At 30.6% G+C, this 25413-nt stretch overlaps 1 protein-coding gene and 1 non-coding gene across 4 annotated transcripts; both read left to right on the top strand.

Annotated features, from left to right (window-relative positions):
* Positions 1-446: 446 nt before the first annotated feature.
* On the top strand, positions 447-565 carry LOC126833157 (5S ribosomal RNA). The gene has a single exon (XR_007684899.1). It is a non-coding gene; the product is annotated as a 5S ribosomal RNA (ribosomal RNA).
* A 2388-nt stretch (positions 566-2953) lies between these two features.
* On the top strand, positions 2954-16033 carry LOC126833155 (pH-sensitive chloride channel 2-like). 3 transcript variants are annotated; one of them, XM_050564307.1, is made up of 11 exons: positions 2954-3065; positions 4620-4835; positions 6783-6939; positions 7617-7794; positions 8139-8347; positions 8452-8537; positions 8605-8745; positions 9466-9621; positions 9700-9859; positions 11026-11158; positions 14714-16033. In XM_050564307.1, exons 3-11 carry the CDS (start codon positions 6848-6850, stop codon positions 14834-14836), a joined length of 1278 nt encoding a protein of 425 aa, XP_050420264.1. In that variant the 5' UTR covers positions 2954-3065; positions 4620-4835; positions 6783-6847; the 3' UTR covers positions 14837-16033. The 3 variants fall into 3 exon arrangements, with proteins under 3 accessions (XP_050420264.1, XP_050420263.1, XP_050420262.1); XM_050564305.1 differs by having other exon boundaries at positions 3042-3065; positions 4746-4835; positions 6782-6939; XM_050564306.1 differs by lacking the exon at positions 4620-4835 and having other exon boundaries at positions 2998-3065; positions 6782-6939.
* The last annotated feature ends 9380 nt before the right edge of the window (positions 16034-25413 follow it).

Raw genomic sequence — 25413 nt, 5'->3', positions numbered from 1 at the left:
CATTTATTATTACTAAATTCAATCAGTTTTTATAAAATATTGTCATTACTTCATATTGCTACACTTGGTCAAAAATGCTAAATACTCCTTAGGGAACCAAACATTTTAAATTTCAAAATTCAGTTTTTTAAATTTCCTTTATTCATTCATCGCGTGGTTGTGTGATGTAACTTGGTATTTGCTAAATAATTGAATCTTACAAACATTGCCATGGCTCTTAATAACCAAAATTCCATTCATTATTACATTGTTCAACAATTAACATATTATCAGTCTGTCCATTTATCGTCAAGTACCTAATGTACAAACATATTTTAAACGTGCACAATATTTAAATAATGTAATTTAGTTTGAATTTAACTACATTTTATGCAGTGTGATATCATATTATATTATTAAAAAAAAGAATATTGTGTTTAAATAAGTAAAATAAACTCCCATTCTCCGCCAACGACCATACCACGTTGAATACACCAGTTCTCGTCCGATCACTGAAGTTAAGCAACGTCGGGCGTAGTTAGTACTTGGATGGGTGACCGCTTGGGAACACTACGTGCCGTTGGCATACTTTTTGCATTTATTACTGTACACCATTTTTTTGTTGTGTTGTATGAACTTAAATTGTACGTCCACAGGCGGATAAGCTAAATTTTTGTTACTGGAAAAATATATGAAAACGGCTCTAAGCTGTTATTACTATCATCCACTTTTAATACATATTTTTTTGTTAAAATTGTTTTGGTTGAATCTTTAAAAATGTATTTCATGTTAAAATACTTAATATAATTGAACACATTATTTATAAAATATAAACATACCTACATTTGTATAAATGTTATGTTAAATAATAATAATTCAAAGAATAACGCAGTTGGGTATTGTTGTATTTAATTTGTCTATATCCTTCTTAACTTTTTTTTTTATTGGAATATATTTAAACATATTATCTAGTAGTAGATGTTACAATTGCATGATAATTGCTCATTCCGCCATTCCATAAAGTTCAAAAAGTATGAAATAAGGTTTTAAAACTTTTTTCTAAGCTTTATAGTTTTAATTTTTTTTCAAATGATACCTACACAATGTAGAGTACAATATTGGTAAACAACAATATAGTTATTCTTGCCCTGTGATCTACAGTGTCATCCTATGCCTAGAGCTACTGCTGTTGTAGGATGGGTAACAATGGGCATTTCAGATAGAGAAAATGATATTTATTTATTTGTCGGTAATGAAAAACTGAAAGGCGCTTACAAAATGAACATAAATGATTCAAAATGGGATACCCTACCTGATATGATCAATGCAAAAAGGTTTGCTAGTAAGTGAATAATAATAATTGTGTTTGAGAAATATTATCCGAATATGATTTGTATCATGTTCGGGTATATCCATGTTGTCGTTTCATTGTCTATCTGACCTTTCAAACCTATTTCGGATTTAGAGCGATTGTCAACATTTCACTCTTGTGACTATACTGTAGTACTGTGGTTATCGCTTTGACACAGCAATTGGTTAAAAAAGTCAGTAAAATAATGACAACATGAATAGTTCCGAAAATGATGAAACTAATAGTTTATACTACGAAAGATTTACCTCGTGCATATGATATATATTTATAACACTTTATTTTAAAATGCAGATGCCGTTACTATTGAAAACGATTTATTTGTTGTCGAGAAAAATACCACTTTGTGGTTCACAAAAAATGATGAAGAACCCGAGGGAGTCTTTTGTGAAAGATATATTGCTGAAAAAAACATATGACAAGAGATTGAGTCATCAAATATATTAAGTGATTATGATCACATAATTTGTTTTAATGATGCGAGATTGAAAACATTTAATATTGACATATCATAAACATTTTAATATTATATACTATGAAATTGTAATAATCAAAACTGAGTAATACTAAGTAGTGAATATAAATATATAACTAATATACATTATACAAGTTTAATTTGTTTTTTGCTCCAAACACAAAGAGAAAAAGAAACATCATTGTAAAATTAATATAACTGATTTTGATGGATTAAATTCTCAGTTGGCATTAAGGCTAAACTTAATAGAAGGCTATCACAACTCTTCAAGAGTTTTTGCCGCCACCGACACCTCTTTCCACTCTTTTCGATTTTGTACTTTTTCTTCCCAATTTGGTATCCCTAGTTTCTCTAAGTCCTGCCTTATCCCATCTATCCATCGCTTCTTTGGACGTCCTCTTGGTCTCTTCCCTGTGGGTTTCCATTCGCCCGCCGCTTTAAGGTACTCTGAGCGAAATTTGCATAAGTTAAATTTAAAAAAAGTTTGTCGGGTACACGTTTTATCAGTGTTTTCCATCTAGTCTTGCCTCCAATTTAAATCCTCATAATTATGTATTGTATGTTGTTTTGCTGTTATAAATATTTTAAACATACCAAATCTGTGGCTTGGGTCTAAAAGAGCCATTGTCAATTTTGGGCATAAACGAGTTGGTCCGCTAAATTCATAAATTAAAACATTATTTATATACACTCTGAAGGCAGGTTAGGTTAGGTTTCAATAGTTCAGTACATATGTCCCGAGGGTATAAGCAACCGAATATGCAGTTCGGTAAAATAGACCGACCCAGAATATTACTATTTTTCATTCAGCCGTACTTAACAGTATAAAATAAAAACTAAAATTGTGTCATTACGGACAATGAAGTCTTTAAAAAAAAATTTCTAAATAATTTATAGGATCTACAATTTGTTAATATTACATGGTAGGTTGTATTATGTTAGCGAATCTGACAACTGCGGTGTTTGTTTGTTCGGGAATTTTTTCCTGCCAGTGCCTACGCCTACCTACCAAATTAATTCGACTATCATTATATTAAAAAAAACTATCCTTATCGGTTATCCTTCTGCACAGTTTAAACGTTGGAGAGTTCCGGATGCACCCTGTGATAGAGAGCGGTAGAAGGGGTTGGCGCTGGCGCTGTTATACTGCCAAGTCGTGTCGACGGTCAACGTGCAGTAGCTTGCGGCGGTACGCGTGCAAGACACGGTGCTGTTTTTGGGGTTCAACAGTCAGTCACACGGGTAAGTACTAAACATTTTTTAATTATTTCAAAAAAAAAATAGTTAATCGAGAGGGAGTAGAAGACGTGACGTCGAATTCACTGTGCTTACTTTTTTAACTTTGCCGTGGAGCCGAGACGGTATCGTTTTCGAAATGATGATCGCCTTTTATTTTTTTGTACCAAAACCCAATTTACCGATATGGCGCTTAAATTTTTTTCTACTTCATCCTAGTTTCTATAGATTTTTAGATTGCCGGTTAAAAATGTTAATAATCATTGGTTTAGTGTTTCGACTTTCCGTACTAAAAATAAATAAATAAACGCAAATTTTAACTAACTTACAAATACGTCTCATAACAACAAAATAATAACCTAATGAAAAAATAGTAGAATTTATCTCATTGATAAATGTATTAACGGTAAACGTGCAGATTGTTATTCTTATTGTAAATGATTGTTTTTTTCCATAATCAAAAAATAATAGTACTAAATACACGAACATTTTACTCTAGCTGTATTTCAGTACCACAAAAATGAAAAAAAAATGTCTCAATTTTTTTTTTTTGTTAAAAAAATATCTTTAATATTATTGTACCTATTATATTTGATTAATTATTATGGAGCTATATAAGCTTATAGGGAAGCTATGTATAGGAAAGTGCCAAATTGTATTGAATTAAAGACTAAAACGCGAATTTACTTTCTCAAGTGTCTAACCAAACCAATTTCATTTTTTTTTCTGTTATTAAAATTTACCATTTTTTCTAGGTGGGCTAAATGACCGATTTTTTTTTGTTTTTAAAATTTTACTATAAACATTTGTATTTTTCGTCTATTTTATTTTCTAATAGCTTAATAAAAAATCGGCCTTTTAGCCGCCCCCCCCCCCTCCATAGAAACTTTTTTTTTTGACGTTTTAGATCTAAAATCCTGACATAATTACGCCAACTTAGGATGGTCCGATTTAAATTCTGTAAAAATATTTGAGCTTCACGGCCTCTTTTCTAGGTTATCGAGGGAATCGATTATTAATATTTTAACTAAAACTATGTTTAAATCCTATTTTAATTTCTCAAATTTAAACATTTTTTATTATTCACTTCCTTGTCTTTTTGAGTAAATAAAATAGTTATTCAAAAATGTACAGAATATTTTTACAGAATTGAAATTCGATCATCCGTAGTAGGCGTAACTATTTCAGGTCTTTAGATCTAAATATTGGTTTCATGTACTACTAAAATGACCAAGTCGTAGAAAAAATTTGTATTTACTAAATGCAATACTATGCAGCGTATACAAGTTACAAATGAACCTGAAAACAAATTGATATGGTCGAAATTTATTAAAACCCTTTTTTTAAATTAAATATTGCCTATATAAAACTGATGCTTAAAACCCGCCCGCTTTCAATCCCCATAATATTGTTTATGCCCGAATAAAGGCATAAGAATACAGATATCATAGTTTAATTAATTACACAAAAATATAAAACAAAATATAACCATCACAATAATCTTAGAGCATGTCATTTTTCCTTAAATTTTTGTGCAACCAATCGTCTATGGCCGCATAGGTACTGGCCGCTGTACTTTGTCATTTTAATCGGCGCATCGTGCATCTGCCCGGTTGCCAAGGGTGTACACGGATCGATCAATACAGGTGTTGAACGGTATACTGCACTTGTGCAAATGCATTCTAGGCTCTAATTCCACAACCTACCACCGTCCCGAAGGCGTCACGTTGGTACGAAACACAAAATCTTTGGCAACAGCACACAATTAACGTTACGGTAATTATAGTACAAACATTTATAATTATTAAGAAAACAGTTAGGTCAATAAAACGTTCAAATAACATAAAAAAATTATTCGATATTTTCGAATAAAAAATTATTTAATATTATGTAAAGATAACATATTTTGTTTATTTATTCGAAAACGACAAATAATCGCGGACAAAGCTACACTTTAATGGACACCCTATTTTTTTCGTTTTTTTTAAAATTATTATTCGATAGTATTTTGCATGCTGATTACGAATATGTAAACATTTTGCCCAGCTCGCACTTAGTTTGGAAGTTACGGATTAGTTTTAAAGTTCGCCGACGTCGACAGACGCGCGCGCCCGGCACCGCACGTCTACCCGCGCCCGCTGGGTACTTTGTCCGTCGATCGCCGCTCTCGACACGACGGCCGCCCGTTATACTGAATACCTCTTGAGGGGAACGGAAAGCGCTATTTATTAAGGAGCAAAGGATAGGCAATATTTGACAAAAAATGTATCTCGTAGCCATTGTTCATAAGCCTATTAATTTCAAGGTGAACGTATATTACAATTTTCTAATTACAATACTTTTAAAGTTATTTTTCTCCGTGTTATGACGAAAGTTTGATAAAAAAATTATGTGGGTCTCGGCGGGACCCGCGGCAGAAGTGAAACTTCAAAACGGTGTGTTGCTGAACTTAAAAAAATTGTGTAATAAAAGATACGCTATTGTAAAGATTTGTACATTAATTAAAATAGTATAAAGTTGGAAAAAACAAAAATGTATTTCTTAGTGGGGGCCGATCATTGACGTCTTCGCAACTTGAATGCATTTTGTACTGTTATACGGCAGATGCAGTGGACTTATATGTTTTAACGCCAACATACACTAACATAATATATCCACATACACTCATAAAATAAACGCATTCTAGACAGCGCTCTTGAATTGAAGAATTTTCACAAAATTACATACTTTGTCTATTTGTACTTCTTAATGTTTTACATTGAACGTGGTGAATTTGTTTGAATACACAATACGAGATAATCAAACTAACTCGGTGGTTACAATCTGTTACTTAATTATATTATGTTGACGCAACCAGTTAGTTAGTTTGTTAATTATTATAACAATAAGTGTTTGTTAACGAAGAGGCAAATCATTAGCTTGTACTTATATATACATTAAGCCAACAAAAATTAGTACATCAGAATAATCAAAATATGAAAAATAATAATATATTAGTCAGTCAGTGATATTAAAAAAAAAAGATTACAACTTAACTTGTACTTGTCATTATTATAAATTCGGACTTTTTTTTACGTTTTGTCGTGTCCAAACTACATTTTAATATGTTTTCTTAGCTAAAAATAACGGTTTTAATCGAAGTTAATGCGTCGTAATTATAATCTTGTATATTAACACATTTCGTTAAAGTAGTCTTGAGTTTAATTTTTAGTCTACAACACGACTAGGTCGGCTTGGACAACTTTTGAGACAAGATATTTTGCCATCCTGGGGAATTGGGTATGGTGCGGTGGTTTCCCGTTGTCTTCCGCACCGGTAAGGATAGGTTAAAAAAAAATGTTTAAATTTATTTTTTACTCGGTTTACTATGTTAAAAGCTTTTTAGTTGAAACTGTGTAGTTATTCAAAGTAAAAGCAACACAAAGTGCATCTGTAAATGAAGGCTACAGTAAAGGCCAAATCGCATTATGGCATTATTGATCTTTAGTTTTTTCCTACCGTTGGTTAGATTGTATGCGCGTACCCAAAAACAAAAGCATCTAATAGCAGATAATGTCGTGTGTAATTGTTAATAATAATTTATAACAGACGTGCTCTAGTTCAATATATCACTTTAATCATTTTTACAAACTTGATCACTTTACACTGGAAAATTAAAAAAATATATTTGAGATTATTTCAGGGTTTAATAATTAACTGCAATCGTTTTTTTTTTCTGTTAGCTTTGGCCTTAGCGACAACGACCGCCACCACACACCGAGAACACAATAACGTCCAACTGGTCCAACATGTTATCCGTCCGCGGATTGGACCTGGTCATCACGGCCACGGTGGTTCTTATCTTGGCGTCATATTTTTCATCGTCCATATCCGTCCATGCGTGAGTACAGTGTTTTTCTAAATAAAGTGGTACAAATCATTTTTACACCATTTCACAGAAAAGACAAATGCAAATCGAAAATGTATATTCAACACATTACGGGAGTGTCATTGATTGTAAATTATGTATAATAATATAGCATACAGGGCGGCCCACATTGATTTGACAAATGAAATAACTTTTGTTCTAGTGAACATTTTTTTTTTTTTTTTGATAAATAAGTAAAGGTATTTTATCTGCGCGCATTTCTCTACCGCACTCCGCCTCTTTAGTTAAAGAATTGTAAACGAAATATTATTTTCTGAAATCAAAATAACCGCCAAACTACAATAACTGAACTTTAAATAGCAATAAAAAAACGTTCAGGTACACATATGACCTTTAAATTTTATGTTATGTCTATGAAAAGCATAATAAAATTAGTAATTTATAATTTTTTCGATATTGGTTGGATATTTTAAAAAGGGACTTTTGAGCAACTAGAATTAATTTTCGGACCACTGCGACAGCAGCTTTGATTTGAAGAGTGTAATATTGGCAAAGTAAGCGCGGATCTCTCACGTAATGCCCAACTATGATATAATATTAGCACAAGACAGTGTAAAAACTGAACGTCAGAGTACTCAAAAAAAAAAAAGGTACCCGAGTTTGATTGATTTAATTATTTTTGCTTATAGAAAGTGCACCAATTATGATACAGCGGATCATAACAGTCTGATAAAAAGGCTAATGTGGCAAACGGAACCTTGTCGATATAATAGTTTGACAAGGCCAATACCGGAAAGCGGACCGACGAGGGTCTGGGCCAGAGTGGACAAGTATATTATCCGAAAATCTTCTACTGCTCGACAGTTGGTTAGTTGGCGCACAGTTGCCCGTTTCCATATTTTTTACTATCATTATTCACTTACTGGAATTTCATCATAACACTCCAGACACTCCAGATAAGTATAAAACCCCGAGCGAAAAGCGCTAATCCAATATAATAATATCTCGGGCTTGTAAGACGAGTGATTTTAATCTGGTTTAAAAGTAATATAACAATGTTGCGACTTGTAGTAGGCCGAAAAAGGCGCTGGCGCGTTTTAGGATCGAACATATCTCATTTTTCAACTGTCATCCATTTTACACTAGATAGTTTTTAATCGAGAATTGTACTTATCGACCGTGTGTACTATTTGACCGTTTATTTGACGTAGAATTTAACTCCAGACGTGCTGATAAAATTTCGGTGGCGCGACAGCCGTCTGGCGCATTCTTTATCCAATTTGAACGTACGAGGAAAGGACAAACTTAAGCAGCGAATTTGGACTCCACTCGTTGACATAGTCAACTACGACACGGACTCAGATCCCCAAGACATCCTGGAGACGGTGCAACCGGACGGCACGGTTATCTATTCGGCCAGGTGATATAGTGTGTTATATTGTTTTATTATAATTGTTAACTGTGATGTTTAACTCTGGGAGTTTTGTCAAGACGTACGATAATAACGGCGGACGTTGGTTGCAGGTTGGAAGTGCCGTCTGAGCTGTGCACGATGAACTTGGAAAAGTTCCCGTTCGACAAGCAGAAATGTTCCCTGTTACTGCAGAGTCGTGAGTAGTGTTGTCCGGTGGATGGATTTCTGATTGAGTTATATCGCGTGTCTTGTGTTTTCTGCAGTGTTGTACAACAATACTGATTTGGAACTGTTGTGGGAACACGTTTCGCCGGAGGAGCTCAGGAGCAGCTTAGAATTTACCCAATACAACTTGGCGTCGATTCGGACGACCGTGACGGTCAGCGACCACTACGAAGAATTGGGTACAGACTAAAAAAAAAAAATTCCAGTTAGAGTGGGTTCAGGGCATAGTGGGGACGAGGAGATCACAGGTCTACAGAAATTATTACAACTGAAAGCGATAAAATCACTTTTCAATAAACGTTTCGATGCAAATCTGTAGAGAGTAGGTTCAAACCGGTACAGTCCAAACTAAGTACACTATATAAAATTAAGCACAGCAAAAAAGTATTATACGTTAGTAAGTATAGCAGTAATTGTTATTAGTATTGAGTAAGTAAGGGAGTTCCAGTGTTCGCAGTTAAAAATTACAAATGTCGATAAAAACATTGAACCTAATGGCAATTACGTGCTTAAATATTAATTTTTCGTATTACAGTGGATCGATTAGGGTTGATCGTCTGTATGTTAAAATAAATGTCCATAGTTACACATTAATCATAATTAACTCACGCATAGCCACATGGAAATTTGGCGTTTTTCTCAATTTTTGAAGGGGAAAGGTGGACTTTTTAAAATGTTTGGCCCAATAAAGTACCTTTCAGGTATAATTTCTGATCTATAGAGTTGCTATATGAAGACATCGGTTCAGCGGCTTAAAAGATGTCCAGACACAAAAATTAAAAAACAATACCTTCTCAGTTCCGCATCGAAGCTAATATAACATATTTTATATAAGTAACTCACATTCGATTACAATGGTTTATTGTCGTTGTTTTTTTTGTACCATTTTTTTCATCAAGCTGACAACTACAGCCAGTTGAAATTATACTATGAGCTGGGTCGCAAACTCGGCGTTCACACCGTGGCCTACTACTTCCTGGGTTTTTTTATGGTAGTCATGTCTTGGGGGTCGTTTTGGTTGGAGCCGAATGAAGCCTCCGGCCGCGTTAATATAGGTGAGACACCCTTTTAAAGTATACCTAAGAATAGATTGTATTTTTTTTTTATCTTTGTGTCTCCTACCTACTATAAAGGAATCTATCCGATGATGGCGTTAATCGTTCAGTACTTGTATTCGGAAAGACTGCAGCCAATATTGTTGAACATCAAAGAAATATGGCTCCTCGTATGCATTTCATTTATAGTCAGCTCTTTAATGGTGTCTGCGGTTGCGCACTTCATATCGCGGCAAAAGTAAGTAAAATAAAAAAAGCAATTTACTGTGCTGCAATATGTTGCTTCCTATTTGTTATTCCATGTTTCGATAAAAAAACATGTGGCAATCCACAAACGAATGTGGACACGGCTGAAAAGTTAAATTTTTTTTTATACTACGCAATATATATACAGGGTGATTTATTAAGGATAAGACACTCGTTTTCTCGGGATATATTAATATTTTAAACAATAATTTTTTGGTACACGTTGTACTTTTTATGACATTTTTTTACAAGCTTCTATTGGCCTAATACTCTAATATAAGACCTTCATTTTTTTGAAATTTTTATCAATCATATTTACCCAAAAAATAGAGGTTTTTTATGTTTTTATTTTATTTGTAAGGCACATTTTTCACTTTTTACTCCTAAAAAATAAAAAATATCAAATTTTACCAAGACATGTTTTATATATATTTTTTTTTTAATAAAAAAAACTGAAATTATACATTTTTTTTCAGATTTTGAAAATTTTATTATTAAAAAAAAATAGAAATAAATCTCGGCTCATTTCCGTTATTAGACCAAACGATTTGATTTGAGTCTTTGGTTTTATGATAAAACTTTCAGAATTTTAAAACAGGTCGAAATCGATTTTTTGAGAAAAATAACATTAAAAACCTCTATTAATAATGAGTGATAAAAATTTCAAAAAATAAAGGTCTTATAATAGACCAATAGAAGCTTTGACTCGGAATGCCCATGTAATAAGCCAGGGCTACTTATATTACTTTATTATTATTTCTAGATATCTATGATAACCTATATATTATTTATCATTGGTTTACTTATTTCCTAACACGCATTTAACTTTATATAAACACTAGTTATCCTTGTGCTAAACCTTTTTTTCTGTTGTTTGTTATATTAAATTAATTTACATATTTGTATAATATAATAGCTAAGCTTTTCTTTTGTATAATGGTCAGTCAGTTTATTATTGTCTAATATTCAGTCAGTTACTATGGTCAACCAGTGACTCTTAAAAGTGCTTATAATTAAACAGTTAATCTTATCTTTTAAAAAGTGTTTATTACTTCAGTGTCTATTTCATCCTCATTCTTTTTTTTATTGGCTCACGACACCCCATATATATATTATAATATATTGTAAATGTGTTAACGTACAGTATTTTTATTTCAGCAAACAATTCAAACTGACTTTAATTCCTCAAGTTCTACGAAAGTTGTTATCCATCGTTGGTAGCAAATTGGACAAATTCGAATGGAACAGGGGCGTTGACGAAAACGAAAGAAGTACTATTGCAAGAGCAAACGTAGGTTCTAGTTTTATCAGTACTCTAAAAAAATGCATTAAGAGGATCGCATGCGGTCTTTGTTTAAGGAGTTTTAGTGTAAGCAATATTTAAAAAAATAAGGTTTTAATAACTTTTTGACCGTGTCGATTAATTTACCGGTTATTCGTATAAGATTCGAGATATTATTTTTAATTTAAACAATCTTTTCTATGAGTATAAGCCATTTTGGTTTATTTTAGACCAAAAAGCCAGACAAAATGTCCTCTACATAGAATGGTCTGTAAAGAGATTTCTAATGTATTCCAGTTCTTTGACAACTTAACTATATATTATCATGTAGGAAGCCGATTTTAATTTAAAAAAACCAGTACAGTGGGGTCGGTGCATAGTGGGGACGGAACATAGTTGGGTCGGGACATAGTGGTGACGGGGAGGTCACAGGTTTACAGGAATTTTTAAATCTGAAAGTGATAAAATCACTTTCGAAAAAACTCTTCGATGCAAATCGGTAGTTAGTATTTTCAAGCCAGTACAGTCCAAACCAAGCACAGTATAAACCAGCAAAGTTAGAAAGTTTTAAATGAAGGTTCTGTATTTACAAATGAGCATCAAAGCGTTAATTTGAAAGTGATTTTATCCGAGAGGACTAGTACAGTAGAGTATTGGCATAATGTAATCAAAGTAATGAGGAAACGGAGAGGTCACAGGTCTACAAGAATTATTATAAATAAAAGTGATAAAATTGAATAAAATCGCTTTCACATAAACGCTTTGATGCTCATTTGTAAATACAGAACCTTCATTTAAAACTTTTTAACTTTGCTGGTTTATACTGTGCTTGGTTTGAACTGTACTGGCTTGAAAATACTAACTACCGATTTGCATCGAAGCGTTTTTTCGAAAGTGATTTTATCACTTTCAGATTTAAAAATTCCTGTAAACTTGTGACCTCCCCGTCCCCAAAATGCCCCGACCCAACTATGCTCCGTCCCCACTGTACTGGTTTTTTTTTTTTTGCAAAAACTTAGTGGACCAAATAACACATATACAATGTCTTGTTATATTTCGTTGGAATGGTCGACGATTCATGTTCCAATTGTTTGTACTCCATAGTTTAAATTATAATCGCTTATTCTCAATAAAATTAATATTTATGTATTATATACTTCCATTAAAGCAATCTCACACAAACTATTTATACTTCATAGATTATATTATTTCAAAGCTATATTATACTTCTATTTTACTAGATTGACAACGTACAAAATAAAATGCAACTAAAAAAACCTATTCATAGATACTTAAAATGTAAAGGGTGGGATAGTGAAACGAGTTTTACCATTTAAATACATTAGAAAATCGCCGTTTTACTGCCTCATCCTGTATATTAATTTCTTGTTATTTTCTAAAGAAAAATCGATTTTTTTACATTTAAATTAAAATAAATCGTATACTGGTACTGTGATGGAGAAAACAATAAATTTTACCTACATATATTACTTATTAGTTAAATATTACTAACGTGTATAGCCACTAGCGGTCGGCTGTTACCTGTTATTTAACAATAACCTTTTATGGAGATTTTAAAAATTTTGTTTTTTTAATAATAGCATAGGAGCAGTATCATGATGTTAAATGTTCACGAGATTTGATCTAGTCATAAAATAAAATATTATCATTTATGACTTAATTATTATTAAAATTTATCTTAATAGTAATAGTACATAGTAATAAAATAATGAAATATTTTATACAAAATTAGAGCTACAAGTTGATAAATTAAAAAATTAAAATTAGCACGAAGCAGATTATCTAATATTAGACAATTCAAACAATCAAGCGTGAATCTCTTTAAATGAATAACAGTATATCAATATACAAAACATTAGTTTTCCTTTAAAAAAATTTTGTAATAAAAAATACATGTTGAGGCGGTATACTGCATAAAAACCAACACTTCTGAATCTGAATCCAAAAAACAACAGTCCTCTTGATTATTTGCAGGAAGTTGGACCTTATATACTCATAGTTGACCTTCGGTAAGGTTATATAACGCAGGCTATAAAATAACGAGATAACGACAGTGGTTTTTTCGTATCAGAATCATTAAGTGTCTTAATAAGTACACGGATAGGTTTTTTTCCCAATAAATCGAGTGTCTACTATAATCAGTTACACGATTTTTGTCGCCTGTGATATCATGTAATAAACACAATATTATGATACCGAATATTGGGCCCTAACCTAATCTAACACGGATAGACGTTACCAACTGATAGTTTTTAGTGTCTGTTCGTTTCTCACATCTGGTACACAGGGTTTTTATTTAAAAAAAAAAAAAAAATGAACTTTGTGTAAACTTTAAGTCAAGAGTGGCACTTGAGCACAAAACCTAATAGTATCATTCTGCATAGATATAAATAAAATTGTTTTAATGATTTGATAAATTTTTTTTAAAGATTTTAGGTGTTTTTGTTAAAATATACGAAATCTGCGAAAACACAGTTTCCCGGCAGTTAAAAAAAAACTGTAGTGCCGAATTTTTTTCCCGTTTAATATGTTGTGGGTATATATAAGTTCCAACTACTGCCAAATTTTCAACCCAAAATTTTTAAAATTACCGCTAAAAACCCGGAAAAACAAAAAAAATTGTACCCCCCCTAGGGGGGTGGGAAATGGGTATAGTTTAAGTTTGACACAACTGACGTGTGCGGGCATACCAAATATATATTTCTTATACATTTCAACTCGATCCGACTCTTTTTCTCGAAATTATAGCCAGTAAAAGTTCTAACTTAAAAACTCGTACGGTTTTTTTTTTGTTTTTTTCAACTTTCGTCTGTGAAGAATTAACTTTTTCAACTTTTACCCCCCCCCCCCCCAAAGTACCAACTAGATGAAAATTGCGATTTATAGAGTTGCTATTCGAAAGAATTGGTCCAGTATTAAAGAAGTTACAGTGTATACAGATAAAAAAAAAACACACATCAGAGTAAAACCAATACCTTCTCGCTTTGCATCGAAGCTAAAATTTCAGTTTCCTCTAATTAAATATAAATTTAAATCGCAATTTTTTCAATATTAAAACCCAATTTTTTATATAACAAAAGCAATACATCAAAAATCGATTTCCTACATAACCTAGTAAAATTTCCAGAGAACTCCCAACCTAAGTAGTCGACATTTTGTTTGGCTTTTTCGTATAAAACATAAAAAAAACAGACTGCGTGCAATCCCCTTAACCAAACAACACCTGCTTACCCGTGCATCTTCTAGGACCTAGGTTGTTATCGTCCTCTTCCCTTTTTCCACACACACAAATGGTGGTTTTGGCCAGGCAAAACTCCTTTTTCTCTCTCTCCACATTACTCTGTTGACTGACCACATTAACTGAACGAATTCGATAGTTGTTGCGTTACAACACAACAAAATCGCTTAAACATAAACGATTCAAATAATTTTAAATCATTAAAAACAGAGGACGATATATCAGGTTTTTTTTTTATTATTTCGCAGAGAATAGAATAATATTATTTCTCGATTATTAAGTCGATTGTTTCTCCTGATTTACAGACTGTGGAGCATGTGATGACATCACAAGAATTTGCATTATGGATGGATCGACTAAGTCGCGTCCTTTTCCCGGTGGCCTTTCTTCTATTTAATTGTATCTATTGGTTTTACGTTTATGTGTAAATCCACCTAAAAAATTGGGATTTTTAACGACAAAAAGATAAACAGCCATGTTCATATTTCTTAAAATCGTATAAAAGGTAGACAGACAATTACACATAAAGAACAACAGTATGTTTTTAACGAAAATTAGAAAATTAATAATATAACTTTTATAACAATTTATCTATTGTCGTTTTTCCCATTTAAATAATTTACTGCTTTTTTAGACTACTTATCTCATGTTTGATTACATTTTGAAATCGTTTTTTGCGAATTCATAGTCATAAACATGGACGGATGTACGCTCCTTGCCGTGGGCTTTATGGCTTCGGCACTCACTAAATCCTAAATTCAACTGCTAATTATAATACAGCCATAGCCGTCCGAAATCCACACTTATTCATTCATTAGTTCATTTTAATCATATTTTATATTGCATTTAACAGAAAACAGTTAGACTTAAATTTTTTAATATTAAATACTCGGTAATTATTAGCGTCTTGAATGGTTTATTCATATATTATCAGAGTATTTTTCTTAACCACATATATCTTTATGCGTTGTCCATTAAATGAAAACCGTACATCGCCGGACTGTCTATGTTCATCATTATGGAACTTACTGGTATTATCATATAATAAGTAAAATGTGCAAACATTTTAGTAATAAGAAAAAAAGTAAACTAAATCCATGGATTACACGACGTAGCTTAATTCAATCATCACTAAGTGGACAATTTTTAATAAAACGAAAATGCAACAATCCATTATAATATGTAATAAAGTAGTTTATAAAGTATAGGGATTTATTGAATAAGCTAATGTATATGGCAAAAAACATATGTTATGGTACTAAAATTATTAATTCACGAAATAATTTAAAAATAGTTTGGAATCTAATCAAATATTATATTATATTATAGAAAAGTAGAAAAAAATGTTAGTGAAATAATAGATGACACAAGGAAGACTGTTGACCTTTCTCAAACTATTGTCATGATGCCCCTTTAAATCGCATAATGCGACTAGTAAATAAAAATAATATTAATTTATTTGTTAAAAACTCGTTAGAAGATTTTGTTAATTATTTAAATAATCCAACTGTGTAAATATTGTTTATCTTTATCTATTATTTTGTGTTGTTGAAATCCATTGTATTTGTCAGCTATTATGTTAATCTGTATACTTTTATTTTTATGTAAATTCTATGTTTATGTTCCTATTCTTCTCTTATGTGTAATTGGGTTTAAAAATACAATAAATAAATAAATAAATGTCTTTTCTTCAATGTCTAATAAGTAAGCATGCAGTTCCCAATACACGATCAATCAAGAATATCAATGTATTATTTTAACTTAAAAATATCTATTTGTATCATGACCCTTTTTTTTGACATACGAAAACCCTTAAAAAGTAAAAAGTTTGTTTTTAATTAACTTTGAAATTTATAGAAAATACGTTACATTTTTTATGTAGCCTTTGCTACTAGGGAGGGTATTCTAGAGATGGGCTCTCCCTCCTTTAATTACACCTATGGATTTGTATGGAAAAAATCGCCTTCGATGATGTATCTAACCTATGTTTTCAAACAGGGTTTTGAACCCAATTTGTATTTGAACTTCACAGTGATAGTTTTCAAAACCGATTATGAGTCATTGAACAATTTACCAACACAACGTTAACCGCTATATAAACAGCTGTACAATGTATTGTACCTACGCTAGGAAATGTGTCAATATTTTTGTAATCTTCAGTATAAAAACTCTCATACATACATACATATGAATATCGTAAAAAGGCCTTTGAATAGTATGTTCTTTTTCGAATTCCAGCAAGCAAAATAATAATTTCAACCATTGCATCAGCCCCTAACCTAACCCAGCCGGTTGTTTTTTTTAATTGTTCTCAATTGGCAATGTAAAATATAAACAGATATTTTATCGAGCGTTTCAATTGAAATTCTATTAATTTGCTGATAAAACTAAATTGTTATTGTGTTTTCTGCTGTTGTTGTCGTTGTAACTGTTCTTATTTGTACACATTTTTTTATATGCGAAAATATTTCACTGAAAAACAACTTATTTTTTTTGTTCCACATAGGTCGGTACTATTAGTTTTTATAACTTTATGCGAATTGTTGTTTTCAATATTCCACAGTATTTTTTGACCCTGCATATTATTTTTCTGTTCGAATACATGTAAAAGCAATTTTCATAGATCAAATTGATTAACACAATACAGTATACCTTGGTAACCTGTACTTTAAGTATAATTTTAATTCCTAAAACTACAAATAAAGAATAAAGATTAATTAACCCCACTATTTTTCAAAACGAATATGCTTTGCTTAAAAGTTAATTTAATATAATATAAGTTGGCGCTTAATTATCAAAATGTAATCTATAATACGTGATAATTACGAAACGATTTAAAAGTATATATATATATATATATATATATATATATATTTTATTAATTGAATACAGGGTGATCATATTATCGTGAACTATTGTATATTGTATTTATACAATGCAATTTAAATTTTTGTAATGGATTTTTCCTTTGAGCATATCCGTCGATAGCCATACTTAAGTTTAGGCTACTATTTGTTTTACCGACTATTAAAAGCAGTAGTTGTGAATGAATAAAATATTTATGTGCGCAAATCGATATCGATATCGTAAATAGTATATCTGATTAGATAACATTTTCAAGTTTTGACTATTTGCTATGACCTTCGAATTTTCAACGTAAAAAGTAACACTAAGATGTGCACAAAAAAAAAATTTGTAATTCGAATATCGACAATTTTATATATTGTTTTTGTCGTTCGATCGATGTAATCTTCTGCTTAAAGGATGGCAAAAAAAATGACTAACACATTCTCATGTGTGCACAAGTGCCGAAATTGTATACTTTTCGAAAATATTTTCCATTTATTATAACCTTAGCATTTTTAAATTTGGTAAAAAGTTTTTACCAAATTTAGTTTTTAAAAAAACGTATGTTTTTTTTGTGCTAAACATAGTGTTTAAACTAAGGAAGAGAGGGGAAAAGAGAGGAGATATAACCTAAAGTACCACACGAATATTCGTTGTTGACGCCATCAGTCTTAATACATCATTATAATAAAAAAAAATACATTTTTTTAGAAATTAAAGAATACTCTCTGCTCGCTTCACATCGCATAAAACAAACAACAAGTCGTTTTTCGATTTATATAAGAAGTTCCCGTTTGACAGTTTAAAATTTGAGTGTTATACATTTTATCATATTAATTTTTTTTTTTTAATTCACTGTAAAATCGACAATCGTAGAAAGGAACATATTATTCGTTTTGTAGCCTAGTTAAACTTAAAACTAAATTAAATATAAAAGTGACTTGGTAATTTTCTCAATAATTGTTAGATGTTATTCATGTTTATTATTTTATTTCTAAACTATAACAAGACACCATACTTTATACTTATTACAACTACTCATTTACGTATAACACTTTCTTATTGTGCTTGCTTTATACTAAATTGGTTTTAACCTACTACCCACAGATTCAAAGTCGTAGGGATTTTAGTCTATATTTTTGAACTTAGATTTACAGCGCTCCATAACTTTATTAAAAATAGTCGAATTAGTTTCAATGATATATAGATTATTCTTAAGACATAGTACTACCGTTAAACGTTTACAACCCAAACGAATATCACAGTCCCCCTCCCGTAAAATAGATAGTATTTTTTTTCTTTCTTTCACTTTTACAAGTTTTAGGGATTTTAGTCTGAAAATTTGACAAAAGGTAGATCTAGAATTAAACTATGACTTCTCAATAAATGTTATTATTGATGTTTATTTTTTTATTTCAAAAACTATAACAAGAAACCATATTTTATACTTGCTATACCATACTTATTACAACTACTCACTTACGTATAATACTCTCTTACTGTGCTTGATTGGTTTTAATGAGAAGTGTTAATTCGAAAGTAATTTTATCACTGCTTGTCGTAATCATTTATATAGATCTGCGCGTTCCTCTCACCTCAATATGCCATGACCTTAATGTATTTGTTCAATTTATTATTAAACAAATCAAAATTGACCAATACAAAATATTATTCTATCATAAATAACTAGAAATTTATGGGATTTTTTTTAAACGTATATTTGAATTATAATAGTCAGTTAATAATTATAAAATAGAATTTTATAACTGTACAGATTTTGTAATTTTATAAAATGTATTTGACAATAGCCATTATAATAAATTGCGAATAAATGTTGCGGCTGTGGATCAGGTGTTTCGAGTTCTATGTTAGCTGGATCTTCAATTATTCTAGACTGATAATTCCTTTTACAGTATGAATTTGATTAAAATTTTTTTGGAATTCGTTACGGTACGTACGTAACACGGTCTATGGTACATACCGCATCGTCCTCGAAGCCAACAGAGGCCCAGAGTTCAATTAAGCTCGAGTTGACGTTAAAATCTATCCGATTTTTAATTCGTCGCATTACTACATTGGGCTGAAATATTCCACGCATTCTCCGGATATCCTGCCCGATTCCGGCAATTACAATGTCTTTATTAGGTCTGCAAAAATCATTATAGAACTTACCCAAGCTTCGTAAGGCGGTGTTCATATTATTTTCGGTAGCATTGATTATTGAGTCGTGGTACATTTTGTCGCGTGATGCATTATTGAAAAACAAGGTGCTGTAGAACCTCCTGAACTCTTCCATCGTTTCGGACACCGCATTGTCGTACGTTGTTATTGGGAACTCATTGTTAGTTAACGAGAGGTTGGCCAGAACGAGCACCACCATTTCGTCGATTTTTTGGATCATTTTCCTAAACTTGGTTATACACACCGCGGTTGTGGTGGGATTTTCAATTGTTTTACACACGAGTACTGCGGCCAAAGTGTAATGGTAACAAATGTTTAGAGTGCTGGCATACTGACAGCTGAAAAACTGATGTGCTTGACGGATTTGCTTACGTAAGTGAGTAGTTGTAATGAGTATGGTATAGTAAGTATAAAGTATGGTTTTGGTAAGTTTAGAAATAAAATAATAAACATGAATAATAACAATTATTGAGAAAATTGTACACGTCATAGTTCAATTCTAGATCTAACTTTTGTCCAAAAAGTTATGAAGCGCTGTAAATCTAAGTTGAAAAATATGTGGTGAACAACGACGATCATATAGACATCGGTTAAAATTGTTTTTGATACGCTTCAATCGGGTTGGCTGTATATGAATATTTATTCTGATATTGCTTCGAGCTTGAAATAAAAAAACACGAGAAAAATTGGTGTCTAAAATGTACATTTTTTATTCTATTATAAAACGTGTAAAAAAAAAAACCATTGAAACGGCATTATTGTTTTCTTTGACGCGTGAAAGATATTTTATATTTACATGGCGTAACCCCAATGTTTGTTATGTCCGTATATTTTAGTTATAAATTGGTCACTGACTGAGTATGTAAATATTCCTCTCTTAATGTTTTTTTTTCTTCTAATAAATCCTATTTGTCGAATAGATATGGTTTCTGGTATTGTGATTGTCATACCTAATTCTCTAAATTATGAACACTAGATATAATATATTGTTTGGTATGGACAAAAACCATCAGTGAAGGTGGAATGGCCATAAATAGTTATCACCTAAAATTCTGGTGTCTGGCTGAGATTTAATTGAGTAGCTTAAAATTAAAACAACAAGCATAATTGCAAAGTATTAAAAATAATCATTTGGGAGCAGGTTTAATCTTTAAATTGAATTTCCTCAAAAACATGATTCGTACTAATTGTATGCAATAATTATTGGCTAATTTTAAGTACATTATTGCCTTCACATTGCTCTTACCAATACCTACTTCATATTTCTACTAAATAAAATATACTATCGACGACAATGTCACATTAACAACTTTATGCCTTTTTTATGAAAATCATTTTATCAACTAGCAATTGTTTTCGTCTTAACTTCTTCCGTTTATCTTTCCTTTAATCCTAATTATTTTTATTACAATTTTCGCCGATTAAATACTTTTTTAAAACACTATCGACATTTTAAAATTAACAGTATTTGCTTCGTTTGATTGTCAAACCGCAAAAAACTCCATCACACATCCTGATTCAACACACAGTGATAGTTTTTATAAATTGTTTTTCCAATATGTACTGTTTTTTTTTTAATTAGTATAACTCAGTACATTTTTAGGACACGCGGTTCTAACTACTGGCGTTTAGAATACCATGAAAAGACTTTCGAGATCGATTATAGCTATGGTAAAGTTTTTACTTATAAAACAAAAAATAGTTGTGTTTACTTAGTATACCATAAGTTTTTTCTAGAATGGGGCACATAAAATTCACTTAAAAATCTGTAGTATAGTTTTGTTTTATTAGGGAAAAACCAAGTTAAAGGGGGAATTACGACGTTACGGTATGTAGGTATGTAGGTCGCAATGAGTAAGGGTGAATCAAAAGTCAACAGCTGGTATCTGAAATATATTTGCATTATGGTGTAGGTTTTTTCTTTGTCTGTATAGACTGCTACTTTTTTAGGGGTTTTCAAAATTGATAGGTCTATTTTATAACTTCGATATGGAGCAGCGAAGCTATTGGATTTTGCAATGATGTGAGCTTTTTTTGTATCTGTAAACATTGTAACTTTTTCAATACTGGACCAATTCTTTTGAGTTGCAACTCTATAATTCACAAAATGTATCTACTTGGTATTGAGTCAGATAGACTTTAAATTAGAGTTTCAACATTTACTGGCTCTAATGTTTATTTTTATTTAACAAATAAAAGATCAGAGTATGGCATAATATTCTTGAAAACTAATTGGGTTTTTTTTTTTTTGTTACATCGAGATGCAAAAGTCAAATTACGGTAGCATATCACATGTGTTTTGTGTATATTTAAACAAGCCAAGGTTAGACGACGAAATGTGTTAACACCAACAGTGAAAATAAAATATAGTAGATAGTAAACCTATGTAAAAAAATATTTTACAGAAAAATACTTCAAATATTATGTTATTTGCAAAACATCCATGATGTTCACCATATTTCATCTTACTTCCATTTAAAGTATTAACCGCACGTTTTCTTGGGAAATAATGCACATTAACCATTATAACAATTTATTAAAACTAATTTTCTTCATAGCAACAGTATAAGTGATTTATTAATTAAATAAGCCGCTGTCAGATTATACTGATTTAATAGTGTACCTATGTATACAGGGTGACTGATTAATTATGACCCAATCAATATTATAAAAAATGAAACACTTTTTAATTAAATTAAAAATGACTGTGGAACGCTTCCAGTATGGATTCTTTATTTTATACAATATGTTATTGATATAAAATTGACCTCTATCTTCTGTCTAATTTTCAGCTTTTAAATATTGAAGGAATTCACTTTTTTGGCTTTTAATACCTTTCTCAGGTCCTCGTGAAGCTTATGTGTATTATTTGCTATTATTAAGCTAAGCCAAGTCCGCTAAGGTTAATTTATATTTTTCATCGTCAGAAAACGAGTTATTTACCATTTTTATAAAGTTTTAATGATTTGAATATAATATTTATAAATTACACAAGTAATAAAGCAACCGATTAAAACAAAAATAACCCACACACCCATTAAAATGTTAAGAATAAATACATAAAAACTAAAAAATAAGATATCAACATAGTAAAGTGATTTTTCTTTTTTTTAAGAGACAAATTAAATACTTTAGTTTTTCTTTTTGAATTCACTGAACAACGGTAGATGTTGTAGTAAATTTGTAGCCCTGAAATATTGATATAATAATTAATTTGCAATGCGATAATAATACATTATATGAAATTATATATACAACCCTGTGGGAAACATTGACAAACCAATAAATAATCAAAAGCCGTTTACTACCAGAAAGGGTGAAAACAGTATCTATATTTCTGTTTCTGGGGGTAGAAATAAAAAGTGATTTTTTTATTTACGGTTATATTAATTCCTTAAGACCCGTGACCTCCCCTATGTTAACAATATGCTCCGTCTCCATTATGTCTGATCCCGCTGTACTGGCTTTTTATTTTTATATTTACTATTTGTTGAACTAATAATTAACTCAAACAAGCCTAAAATATGTGGAAATCTTTATTTCTATTTATCGTATTAAAAAAAACAAATACAGCTAAAATATGTTATAAAGAAACTCAAAATGTATTATTAAAAGGGTGAAAAATATTACTTGCTCAGAGGCGGCGAATTTATAAATCCACTCTATTCATAGTAGCTTCAAACTCGTCGAATGTCATATCTTCACCAACTAGAAATCATAACAAAATTATTTATATTAAAATTTACCAAACTATATTATTGCTGACGGGTTGCAATTGCTATTATTATTATTTCATTTTTATGTACAATAATTGGCCTTAACGGGTATAATTAAAAGTCATCAAGAAACATAATTTTGTTTGTTAACTTCTTTAGTTTTTAGGTAACCTAAAATCGTGTCTAAAAAAAATGTCACGTGGAATTACATAAAATTAATAATCCAATATTAATTACAATGAGTCAAATTGTTATAAAATTGTTTTATAACATATCTGGTAGAACAGGAAGATACGATTGGGTTTACATTGTTATATCTAACTTGTTTCTCCCAACTATTTTTACAGACGACTTCTGAATAATATTATAAGTCTCCCTCAGATAACACACTACCTAGTACCTATCGATAATAATTTTTGTACAACGTCAAAGTAATTATTAGTTATTAACATTTCACATATATATTTTACAATATCTATTACTCAATCATTATTTAACGTACTCGGCGGCAATTCTTCTGTTATCGTCTCCATGCTTTCAGGTGTTAGTTGATAATTTTTATATTTTTCGTCTTGACATAAGTAAAATCTAACTTCAAACCTGTTAACTTTTCCCGTAAAATGGTCAGGAGAATCAAGATAATATAGCAGATGGAACTGTCTTAAACTAAGCGCTTTGGCGCCATAATAAATGTCATGCAATTGCTAAAATTCATTAAATTTTTGTTGTTAATATACATTTTGAACACTATTATTACAGAAATAATAATTTTTTCTAGTATATAATTCACTAGGTTTATAGAGTATTTAGTTATTGTTATTATTATTATTTTAATTAATCATACATTAAGGTATGAGATTATTTAATTACCTGATTAGTAAATCTTGCTGCGTTTGTTACTTGAAAAAAACAAAACAAGAATAATAAGATATTGACAATTTGTATTTTTTTTTAATCATACTAAAAAAAAAACAACTAAAACTAAAATATGTTACAAAGAAACGCAAAATTTATTGGTAAAAGGGTGAAAATATTACTGAATACTACTACTCACATACTCTATTCATAACATCTTTAAATTCCTCGAATAAGATATCTTCATCAACTAAAAATCATAACAAAATTATTCATATAGAAATTTACCAAACTATATTATTATGTTGTAACGAGTTGACTGGTTGCAATAAGGAAACAATAATTTTTTTGTTCAATCTTTCAATTTTCAAATAATCTAAAACGGTGTCGAAAAAAAATCTTGTAGAATGTCATAAAATTAATATTCTAATATCAATTACAATGAGTCAAATTGTTATAAAATTGTTTTATAATATATTTGGTAGAACAGAAAGATACGATTGGGTTTACATTGTTATATCTAACTTGTTTCACCCAACTATTTTTACAGACGAATTCTGTTTAATATTAAAGCATCCCTCAGATAACACACTACCTATCGATAATTATTTAGGTACAACATCAAAGTAATAATTATTAGTTATTAACATTTTACATACATATTTTACAATATCTATTACTGAATCATTATTTAACGTACTCCCCGGCAATTCTTCTGTTATCGTCAGCATGCTTTTAACTGTTAGTTGATATTTTTCATATTTTTCGTCTTCATATAAGTAGGTTCTTACTTCAAACTTGTTAACTCTTCCCTTTTTAAAATGTTCAAGAACATCGAATTCTAGTGCTTGGAACCGTCTTAAACTAAGCTCATTGGTGCCATCATAAATTTCTCGCAGTTGCTAAAATCATTACATTTTTGTTGTTTATATACAATTTGAACACTATTATTACAGAAATACTACTTTTTTCTACTATATTATTCACTAGGTTTTTAGAGGATTTAGTGATTATTATAATTATTTAAATTAATCATACATTTTTAGGCGTGAGATTATTTAATTACCTCATCAGTAAATCTTGCTGCGTTTGCTACTTGTAAAAAACAAAACAAGAATAAAAAGATATTACTATATTTGAAATACATGATGATTTTTTTTTTTAAAGAGAGACTTGTTGTTTAGTAGGAATTTAGAACTTTAATGGTTCTTATTATTTTGTAAAGGCTCACGTTATAGCGATTTTAGTGTAAAACTTTCTATCATATATATATATATATATATATGCTATTTGTTCAATATACATTAATGTGTACTTATAATAGTCATGGCTGTCAATCGTAAAAAATAATTATTTTACCGGTTTGACAAATACAAAAAAATTACCTACTACTTCTTTACACGACC

Source organism: Adelges cooleyi, unplaced genomic scaffold, assembly GCF_023614345.1.
Source record: "Adelges cooleyi isolate 19-005CV unplaced genomic scaffold, UGA_ACOO_1.1 ACOO_flye_CR_arks_rails_tigmint_CR_PRNA_191, whole genome shotgun sequence".
NCBI classification, from domain to species: Eukaryota; Metazoa; Arthropoda; class Insecta; order Hemiptera; family Adelgidae; genus Adelges; species Adelges cooleyi.
Note: the sequence above shows the minus strand (reverse complement) of the source record. Positions and strands in the feature narration are given on the sequence as shown.